Source organism: Octopus bimaculoides, chromosome 22, assembly GCF_001194135.2.
Source record: "Octopus bimaculoides isolate UCB-OBI-ISO-001 chromosome 22, ASM119413v2, whole genome shotgun sequence".
Lineage (NCBI taxonomy): Eukaryota > Metazoa > Mollusca > Cephalopoda > Octopoda > Octopodidae > Octopus > Octopus bimaculoides.
The window spans coordinates 18,079,401-18,091,292 of NC_069002.1; the positions used below are offsets into that span (position 1 = coordinate 18,079,401).

The following is an 11,892-nucleotide window of genomic DNA, read 5'->3' on the forward strand; positions in this document are numbered from 1 at the left end:
TATATATACATACATATACACAACAAGCTTCTTTCAGTTTCTGTTTACCAAATCCACTCACAAGGCTTTGGTCGGATTGAGGCTATAGTAGAAGACACTTGCCCAAGGTGCCACACAGTGGGACTGAACCCATAACCATGTGGTTGGTAAGCAAGCTACTTACCACACAGCCACTCCTACACCTATAGATTGATGAAGGTGACTCCATATCACAGTCATCATTCTACAATGAGCAAAGGTAATACATATTCAGGTTTGTCTACTTATTCACATTTCAAAGTCTATGTTTATTATTGTTGATAAGCACAAATGTTGATGCAGTTGATTTGACCCTATCTTAAAATTGCTGGCCTTGTGCCAAAATTAGAAAGAATTGTTGTTGATGTGTGGCTATTATGATTATTGTTCATGTGAGGATTATCATATTACATTAAAATTTCTTAGCTTTAATATTTTAATACCAAAGATTAAGAAGAAAAAAATTACTCATGCATTTACCACGTGCCACTCACTTTGTCCTCAGTACCCATATAAAATTTTCTTTCCCTAGGGGGCAGTACTCACTCTGCAACAACTGCACCAACATCCACTCTGAGCCAACAAGAGAGTTTCAACATTGTCACTCTAGAATTGCTAGAAATAGCAGCCAAATTTCCCTCCAAATGAAACCCAACATTTTAAAATATGAAGGACACATTGAGTAATGCAGTCTTGAGATATACAAAACAAGCAGCATGACATCGTGAAGTATATTTGCCATCTAAATGTGGCTGACCCATATGGGACGATGCTACTGTAGTTTATAGTGCTGCTACTGTTTACATCTCGCTCAGAGATTTATTATTGCTTGTTTCTCCTTTTTTAAAATCAGCGATGGTTTGTCACTGGAAAAAGTGTATAGTATTTTGCGTTTGGAATCACTTCTCGTCCCTAGCCAGTGATTGTCACATGTTGATGACAGGTTACTACTCAGAAACCCGGGTCTGTGTGTATCACGTAAGACTAGAGATGGGAATGATGATTTCCTTTCGCAAATACTGATCGGGTACAGACAGTGTGTTGTTAGCCAGCTGGAGAAGATGTCTTCCTGGGGCATGGATGGTGGCTCACTTGCATTTAATGATGCTGCAAAGAAAGATACTTGGAGACAACACTATGAAAGGTTGTTAAATGTGGAGAATGAATAGGACAAGGAAAGTCTGCCAAATATTGACCCAACTGAGGAACCAGCTATCCGAATCAACAGTACCTTTGTAAATAAACAATTAAGGGTATGAAGACAGGGAAAGCCCCTGGCCTATCGGAAATCACTGCTGAGATGCTAAAAATATCTGGAGGTGTAGGCTATAGTCTAGTCACCCATATAGTTAACCAAGTGATACATGAAGGTATCATACCCAATGACTGGTGTAGCAGCACCATAGTCAACTGCTACAAAGGTAAAGGTGACACCTTAGATAGAAATATTTATACAGGTATCAAATTGTTGGATCAGGTGATGAAAGTTATGGAGAAAGTCATAGCCCAACTAATTAAGGAGAGAGTTAATTTAGATGAGATACAGTTCTGGTAAGACAGTTGTAGGAGAAATAGCTGGTCAAAAAATAAACCTTTGTACTTGTCTTTTGTTGACATGGAGAAAACCTTTGACAGGGTCCCCTGATCCCTTGTCTGGTAGTCAATGCAGAAACTAGGGATAGACAAGTGGTTGGTGAGAGCTGTACAAGCCATGTACAGGGATGCTGTCAGTAAGGTGAAGGTTGGCAATGAGTATAGTGAATAATTCAGGGTACAAGTAGGAGTTCACCAAGGATCAGTCCTCAACTCCCTCTTGTTCATAGTCCTCTAGGCAATAACATAGGAATTCAGGACAGGCTGCCCCTGGGAGATCCTCTATGCTGATGACCCTGTTTTTATAGCTGAATCACTACCAGAACTAGAGGAGAAGTTTCAGGAGTGGAAGTAAGGTCAAGAATCAAAGGGCCGTAGATAACCTAGCAAAAACCAAAGTCTTAATAGGTGGGAAAGCAGACAAATCACAAATCCCTTCAGGTAGATGGCCCTGCTCAATCTGTAGAAAAGGTGTAGGTAGAAACTCCATAAGATGTACCTGGTGGAAAACTATGGGCACGTAAGAGGTGCAGCAATATCAAAGGAAGGCTAACTAGGAAGATAGTTTGTGTATGTGGAAGGCGCACAGGAATAATTAACACTAAAAATGTAGAGAAAATAGATTCCATCAACTGCCAGGGGGGAAAACTAAAAGTAGTTGATAGCTTCCATTACCTATGCGACTCAGTCAGTGGCAGAGGTGGAAGCTCCAAGAGTGTAGCTGCTAGAATAAGAATAGGCTGGGCAAAGTTCAGAGAGTTCCTACCTCTTCTGGTCACAAAGGACCTCTCACTCAAAGTGAAAGGCAGACTGTATGATGCCTGTGTGCGAACAGCCATGCTACATGGCAGTGAAACGTGCATAGGCTTGTAAGGAATGAAGCTAGTATGCATTCACTAGATGTGTAATGTCAGTGCGCATGCACGACAGAGTGTAAGCACCCTGAGAGAAAAGTTGGGCATAAGAAGCATCATATGTGGTGTGCAAGAGAAACGACTGCACTGGTATGGTCATGTGATGTGAATGAATGAGGACAGCTGTGTGAAGAAGTGTTGCACTCTGGGTGTGGAGGGAACTTGTGGAAGAGGCAGACCCAGGAAGATATGGGACGAGTTGGTGAAGCATGATCTTTGAATGTTGGGCCTCACAGAGGCAATGACAAGCTACTGAGACCTTTAGTGATATGCCGTGCTTGAGAAGATCTGTCAAACCAAGTGTGATCGTAGTCATAGTCAATGCCAGTGTCACGTAACTGGCCTATTAAAAGCACCCTTCAAACGTTGGACGATATGCTGTGCTTGTGAAAACCTGTTGAATCGAGTGAAATTGTAGTAATGGCTAATGCCAGTGCCATTTGACTGGCACGTAAAAGCACCGTTCATATGTTGGGCCTCATGGAGGCAGTGACAATCAACCAAGATCTTTGGCAATATACTGTGCTTGTGTAGACCTGTGAAACCAAGTCTTGTGGCCGATGCTGGTGTGAAGTCAATGGTACATAAAAATCTTTTTAGAGAGTAGTGTTATGGTTTACAGTTATAATATTTAGAGACAGATTTTTTTCAAAATGTTAGGATTAAGAAAGAAACTTTTTTAGAGAGTAGAATGGCACTAACCTCCAGGAAGAAATTTCACAAATTGTGTATAAAGTGTAATAAATGTCCAAGCACTTTCACTTCTCAAGTTATAAAGCAGGTGTTATGGTAGAAGATATAGATGTTAAATTTGGGGGTGAGGTTCCAGGACAATGGAGATAGATAGATGGATTCTTACAGTTGACATGGAAGAAAGAAACCAGGCATTTGAACACAGGTACTTCAGAAGGCTGCTATATATAATGCACACAGAGTACAAAACAAACAACTTTGTCAGGCAGCAAGTCAACAAATATGATGGCAAACCGGAATACTCCTTGTGCAGGTAAAAAGATGAAAGTTTGCCTGGCCCAATCATGTATCTTGCTACAACTCCTTGTCCAAAACCATCCTTCATGGCACAGGTGAGAGAAACAGAGAAAATCCTAGTCTAACAAGTACTAGGCAGGTCTGTGACCCAGTAACACTTGATATAACAGAAACTAGAAGGTGAGACAGACTGTAAAAACATCTAGAGTGGCACCCCAACAACTGACAGCATAAGTTAAGAGTACTTGATTTTTATGATATGCACTGTGTGTGTGTGTGTGAGAGAGAGAGAGAGAGAGAGCGCGCACTGAATCTGTGAATTGTATTTACTGGTGTATAATGCAAGAAATTTAATACAAAAATCAAGATCAAATTTGTGCGAAGGAGGAGTAACATTATACTCAAGTAAAAAAAAAAAGAACGAATAAAAATGCATCACTGACTTTCCAGTACAAAACATAAGAATTGCACGATATTATTTGAGACCACACTGTACTTGAATAAATATGGCAGCTGTGCAACCAACTTATGAGTCATAAGGTTGTTCAGGTCTAATTGAAGTTGCACCACCACTATCAAAGGTTCAGCCAACCATGAAGCGTGCTTACTTCTCAAACTAGATTAACCAGATGAAGATTAGTATCTTTAACTCTTTTTGAATTTATATGTGTGTGTGTGTGTGTGTAAAGTATGTGTGGCTTCTTGCTTGAAATCATGTGATGATTGGAAACAAGTGTCACATCCTACATGCAGTGTCCATTTCCAATCTTTTGTAGAAACATGTTTGACCATGGGGAAATATATATATTGCTTGGAAACAGGTGAGGGCTCATGACAAGAAGAGCATCAGGACATAGCAAACCTGCCACAGTGAATCAATGAATTCCATCTGACGCATGCAAACATGGAAAAGTGAGCATTAAAATGATGATGATGATGAAATAATAAAACCATATTTAGAATAGTGACAAAACTGAAATGCTTATCATTACTGTTTAACACCCATTTTCCATGCTGGCATAGGTTGAACACTGAAAGATCAACAACAGCCACTACCACCACCATTTTGTCAACTTTCCATGTTGGCATGGGTTGAATAGGTTGTCATGCCCAGAGTCAGTCCTTATTTGAAACTCTTGCTCTCTTAGACAGGTTGGAACACAATGTCTCATTCATAGATTTCCTTTGTGGCATGGTTTCTACAGCTGGATGTCCTTCCTAATGCCAACTGTTTTATAGAGTGTACTGGATGCATTTTATCCTGGCCCCAATATTAGAGAGGCTGTCATTTCTTTGAGAAGACTAAAGAGCTCTCTTGACCCTGTGGGGTCTGTTCTATGCAGTGTCATCAAATGAATAAGAGGACCAATGACAGCAGGATCAGTATGAGTGGGTGAAGTGAGCAAGGTTACAATGGGAAAAACATGATTGGAGCAGAGAGAGAGAGAATGCTAAGAGTAATTGAAAACAGACAGTAATGGTAGCTACATCTGTTGGTGAGAGAGAGAGAGAGATAAGCAATAGTAAGAGAGAGTGATTGATGTCTAGTAGTTAGGGGAAAAGTATAGAAATGATGATGTGAGTGTATCAGATACAAACACATCTGCTAGTGTCCAGGTTAAACAAGTGACATGGTGCAGTGGATAGGAGAGAGGATGAGTGATGGGCAGATGAATGATTGAGAGCATTGAGAGACTGAGAGATGAGTGACAGAAACAATAAAGACAGGGAGCATCAAGGATGAATGAGATGTGTGGATATCAATAAAGCAGGGAGGGAAGAAGGAGAGACAGATGGAAGCTTAACAAGGATACAGTAGGAGAGAGACCCAAATAAGATATGTCAATACAACCCTTTCAATAGGTTTTATTTATCTAGCTCTGCATATCACCAATCATCATCATCTTTTGTTATCTCTTTCGAGACAGTATCAATTCATCACTTCATCCCATGCCTTCCTACATCTCCCTCTTCTACAGGTTTCATCTACTTTGAAAGACTTGCACTTATTTATACAACTGACATCATCCAAACTCATTATATGCCTGTACCAGCACAGTCTTCTCTCATGCATACTATAATACCTTTTATATCCAAGATTTTATCTCAGCTCTCTTGTGCTCTGTCATTTATGCACAAATAACATTACACATACAGTAGAGCATGCTCAATTTATGTCATTTTAGTTTTCACAAAACCACTGCATTCAAAGCCCATGTCTCACTACTATGCAGAACTGCAGTACATAACAAGAATCATACAATCCATTTTTCACAGTAAGAGAAAACCTTTTGTTGCCAACAATATGATTAGCTCCCTGAACTCCCCTAGTCACTCTTCTTGCTGTTATAGTCTCAGAACAGTCACTTTCACTGTTAATTAGGTCTGTTTAGTAACAACAGCTGTCAATAATTTCTAGCGAATTAAGAGCAGTTTTTTGTTTTGTGTTGGTAAAATATTTCATTAGCCTTTTTGTTACTATATTTCTAATCAAAATACATCCCTTAATGTATTTCAGTTAAATTCTAAAATAATCATGAATTTAGACTGGTTTCATATAACATCTATAATTTTTTTATTTATTTATCAACATATGTAATTTTTGGAACACAACTTAACAAAGGGTTCTTAAATCTATTGCATAATTTTTGTCTCAAAGTGACTCTCATACAAGTAAATATAAAATTATTTCAATTTTGTTTACACATCACCATAGAAAATGGGATATATGATATTCAATTGGGTTTACAGCAAAACTTAAATATAGATGAATCATGTACATTAATGAATTATCAGTTGAACTTAAGACAGGAGTAGCAATTAAAGTAATAATAGAATGAAATACTGGAATATATCTTCAAAGAAAACTAGAAAGTAAAATACATACACCAAATAAATACTCAGAAACATATAACAACAACTCAGAATACAAATTACTCAAAATTTGTCATTCACTGTACAGGTAAATTAAAATTACAGGTAAATTAAAATTACAGGTAGAAAAAATAAAAACAAGGCAAATTTGAAAAAAATATATTCATAAAATCAAATTATACCATCATCATCATTTAATGTCCATTGTCCATGCTGGCACGGGTTTGAAGGTTTGATTGAGCTGGCATTCTGGAAGGCTGCACCAGACTCCAGTCTGATTTGGCCTGGGTTTCTATGGCTGGATGCCCTTCCTAATGTGAACCACTCTGAGAGTATAATGGGTTCTTTTACGTGCTACTGGTACGGGTGCCAATTTGCATGACAACGATATCTGCCATGACTGTGATTTTGCTCGGCTTGATGGGTCTTCTTCTCAAGCATGATATAATGCCAAAGGTCTTGGTCATTGACTCTGTGAGGCCCAATGCTTGAAAGAAACTCAGTCACTTTGCCTCCATGAGGCCCAACTTTTCTACACTAGGTACAAGGCCAGAAATTTTTTGGAGGGGGGAGGTAGTCGATTAGATCAATCCCAGAACGCAACTGGTACTTAATTTATCGACCCCCAGAAGGATGAAAGGCAAAGTTGAACTTAGCGGAATTTGAACTCAGAGTGTAAAGACAGACAAAATACAGCCAAGCATTTCACCCAGCGTGCTAACAATTGAGCCAGCTTGCTGCCTTTCCATGAGGCCCAACACTCGAAAGGAACTCCGTGAGGCTCAGCATTCAAAAGATGTTCTTTATGTGCCACCAGCACAAGTGCACTTGGCTTGACAGGTCCTCCCAAGCACAACACATTGCCAAAGGTCTCAGTCACCAGTCATTGCCTCTGAGAGGCTCAAAGTTCAAAGATCATGCTTCACCACCTCATCCCATGTCTTCCTGGGTCTGCCTCTACCACAGATTCCCTCCACGATTAGAGATCAGCACTTCTTTACACAGCTGTCCTTGTCCATATGCATCACGTGACCATATCAGCACAGTCATTTCTCTTGCACACCACATTTGATTCCTCTTATGCCTAACTTTTCTCTCAAGATTCTTACACTATCGAACATGCACATTGACATTGCACATCCAGCGAAGCATACTGGCTTCATTTCTTTCAAACCTACACAACTCCATGCTTCACTGTCATGCAGCATAGCTGTTTGCACACAGGCATCAAACAATCTGCCTTTCACTCTGAGAGTGAGGCCCTTTGTTGCCAGCAGGAGCTCTCAGCCTAATCTTATTCTCATAGCTATGTTCTTGGAGAATCCACCTCCACTACTAACTTGGTCACCTAGATAAAGGAAGCTATCTACTACCTCTAGCTTGTCCCCGCTGGCAGTTGATGAAGTCTATTTTCTGCACATTTTCAGCATTTATTGTACCTGTGCACCTTCCACATACAAAAGTTAGTTTCCTTGTTAACCTTCCTCTGATATTACTGCACCTTTTGTGTGTCCAAAGCTTACACTGGGTGCATCTTATGGAGTTTCAACCTACACCTTTTCTACAGATTGAGCAGGGCCATCTAATTGAAGGGTTTTGTGATTTGTCTGCTTTCCTACTTATTAAGACTTTGGTTTTTGCTAGGTTATCTACGGCCCTTTGATTCTAGACCTTGCCTCCATACCTGGAACTTCTCTAGTTCATGTAGTGATTCAGCTATAAGAGCAAGGTCATTAGCACAGAGGATCTCCCAGGGGCAGCCTGTCCTGGATTCCTCTGTTATTGCCTGAAGGAATATAATGAACAAAAGGGGGCTGAGCACCGATCCTTTGTGAACACCTACTTGTGCCCTGAATTCTTTGCTGTACTCATTGCCCACCCTCACCTTACTGGTAGCATACTTATACAAGGCTTGAACAGCTCTTATCAACTACTCGTCTATCCCCACTTTCCACATTGACCACCAGATAAGGGATCAAGGGACCCTGTCAAAACCTTTCTTCAAGTCAACAAAAGCCAAGTACAGAGGTTTATCTTTGGTTAGGTATTTCTCTTGCAGTTGCCTTATCAGAAAAATAGCATCAGTGGTGCTTCTACCTGGAACAAAACCAAACTGCATCTCATCTGGACTAACTCTCTCCCTAATTAGTTGGGCTATGATTCTCTCTGCAACTTTCATCACCTGATCCAACAATTTGATATCTCTGTTATTATTTCTATCACAGGCATCACCTTTACCTTTGTAGCAGTTAACTATGGTGCTACTACATTGGGTATGACTCCTCCATGAATCAACTGATTTACAATACAGCTAACTAGACCATAACTTACACCACCAGATATTTTAAGCACCTCAGCAGTGATTCCTGAAGGATCAGAGGCTTTCCCTTTCTTCATATCTTTAATTGCTTTATCAGCCAGGGTACTGTCGATTCGGATAGCTGGTCCCTCAACTGGGTCAACATTTGGCAGACTCGCCTCTTCCCAATCATTCTCCATGTTCAGCAGTCTTTCATAATGGCATCTCCAAGCCTCTTTCTTCGCAGAATCCTATGACATCACAATTTTCTCTCACACACTGTCTTGCAATCTGAAATACTTCAGTCCTTTGGTCCTCATGACGCTGAATATTGGCAAACTACTTCTTTTCCGTTTCCCCCCTTGGCTAGATATACCTATCTCCTAGCTTCCCTTCTGGCTATCTGATATAGTTCCCTGCTGCCCCCACTCTTCCAGGCCTGTTTCTTTGTTCTAATGGCTCTGTCTACAGTATTGTTCCACCACTACGTTACCATAGGTCTGGTTGAGACTTTGCACCAGTCACAGATTTGGTCTGTGGTACTCAGCAAGCTGTCTTGCAGGAATTCCCAGTTGCTCTCTATGTCACAAGTTTTGTAGCTTCTGTCTGTCTGTCTGTCTCTCATCAAATTTCTTGATGAGGATGTCCCTAAATCTCTGACCATATGAAATGTCCTTAAGCTTCCAAGTCTTTCTTTTCCAGATTGGTCTGCTTCTTGGCATCCTTCTAACCTGGAGTCTAAAGTCACCAATGCCTAGTCTAAGCTGGGGGGGGGGGGTACATTCTTTACCAGGGAGACTCTTTGCATTTGAGAGCAACCATGCATCCTTCTGCCTGGTGAGAATGAAATCAATCTGGTTAGCAGAGTCACTCGAGTGATAGGTTATCAGGTGGCTGGCTGGCTTCCTGAAGTTGGTGTTGCAGATCAATATGTTATTTGCATCACAAAACTCCAATCGCCTTGTTCCCTCTTCGTTCTGGGAACCAATTCCATGGCCCCCATGTACACCGTGGAAGATACCAGGCTGCCGTCTGACATGCCCATTGAAATCCCCAGCCATGTAGATGAGATCATTGTCACTCCTTTTATACTTGTAACCACTGTAGCACATGTACATGTTGCCACAGCTTCTAAAACCACCACAAATTTGACCAAACAAAAAAAAAAACGTATAAAAATATATACAACCCTGGATACAGTATGGAAGCGATCAAAGTTTGGTTCTCTATATGCTGGTGTACTGCTTGTTTCTCACTGCTCCAGTAGTTTGTAATTCTGGCAAGCTTTCTTATTCCCATAATAATATTAATTGCAAAAAATGCTCAGATTTCATCCAAGCATGTGGAGAAACCACAGACTGTCTTTTTAATCTCATTATTTATATTCTATATAACGATTTGTTTCTGCAGTAACTGTTTTGAACAAACTAAGAGGAAAAAATATTAAAAAAATAATTTAATGGTTTGTCTCCAGGGAAAGATTGTGACTAGGTCCTGTGTCTTCAGAAAAACCATGAAGAAGACCAGGTACAAATCTATTTTCTTTGTTGCTACCGGAGTTATTGTCAGAATTGCTGGTTTTATTTTCAGAAATTGAAATACGTGATTCATAATCACACACCACATGGTTTTTGTGTTCATCATCAATACCTGATTTTTCCAGGTCTTCTGTTGAAAATCATTCAAATTCTGATTTACTACTTGACAACATGAACCTGTATTCATTTGGTGTTGGTATAAAAATCAATGTAGAAAAAATTTTGGAAAAAAAAAATCCAAATAATGCTGGATACTGTAACTCAATTGTCTATGTAGTGAAATAACATGTTTTCATGATTGTGGTAACATGATTTGTGCTGAAATTCTCATTTAAATATAAATAGATTATCTTGGGTATGTACGGACTGGCTGGTAATATAAGCTCTTGAAGTTTTGGGGCATCTATAGGTGGTTAGTAACTAAAGGGTCAATAATCCAAAGGTTGTCTATCATCTGTGCCAATCTTTTATCTTGGAGTTAAAATAACAATAGGAAATAGTGGAAGAAGAAGAAAACAAGAAAAAAAAGATTGTAGGGAAAGAAGTGAATTTAGAAAATCCTTACCCTGTCCAGAGAAAGTTTCCAATAATTTATCACTAACTGGTTTACCATGTTGAGCAAAAGCAGTCAGTGCTAGAGCTTTGTAAATCCCACTTCGAGATAAAAATCCTGTTTTTATATCAACAGCATCCCAAATCTAACAAAGAGATGAAAAACATTATTAATAAAGAAAATCAAAATTTTATAAGAATTTGATCATTTCAACAGAATCAACTTAATAGAAGAGTAGTAAACTAAATGCCAAAAATAAATTCAGCACTGACCTTCTACATTCGGAGTTTTATTGAGAACTAATTTTGCATTTCATACCATCTACGGTTGATAAAATAAATACTAAGTCATAATGAGGTTCACTCAGTTAATTCAGCATTCTTCCTTGAAAATGTGTTGCCTTACAAAAAATCCTAATTGTCATCATCTTAATGGGAGAAATCATTTTAATGTCCACTTTTCCATGCTTGTATGGGTCAGCCAGTATTTAAGGAAACAAACTCTGGCTAGCTGCCCTTTCTACCACCAACCACCACCACCTGTTTGCAAGCCAAGTAATATATCTTTGTGGCTGGACATGCTTTTACAGAAGAATCAAAACCAACAACACAACTTATATAATGGTGATGCTTGCTTAGAACTATAGAGATATAAACACACACCAAAATTATAATAATGAATTCAAACGAAATGCATCCATTTCAAGTCTGCATAAAATATCAGGTCATCCCATAAGTTCTGTCCGATTTTACCCTTTCTAAAATTGAATGAAATTTAATAGTATTTTAGAATGTCTAATGGAATTAAAAATTATTTTTATGCATTTGCGTACATTTAAACTAATTAAATATTATTTTACAGAATAATAGAATTAAAATTTCTTTGATTAAAACCCTTCTAACATGGAAGGATCCAAAGAGCATTTGGGGCACATAATGCTTTATGGATACAAAAAAAAGAAACTCTGCAGCCGAAGCAACTCAAAACATACACTCTGTTTATGGGAAAGAATGCATGAATGAAAGAACTTGCAGAAGATGGTTTGCAAAATTCAGAAGTGGAGATTTCAGCCTTGAAGATGAAGATTGAACAGGACGTCCAGTTGAGTTTGAT

At 39.1% G+C, this 11,892-nt stretch overlaps 1 protein-coding gene across 2 annotated transcripts in view; it reads right to left on the reverse strand.

Moving 5' to 3' along the window:
• LOC106867306 (sorting nexin-8) overlaps positions 1–11,892 on the reverse strand; it is a 79,757-nt gene that overhangs the window by 56,712 nt on the left and 11,153 nt on the right. For both annotated transcript variants that reach the window (XM_052975871.1, XM_014912146.2), the window contains exon 3: positions 10,792–10,924. In XM_052975871.1, coding sequence (XP_052831831.1) covers positions 10,792–10,924 — 133 coding nt within the window. The remainder of the gene's footprint in view (positions 1–10,791; positions 10,925–11,892) is intronic.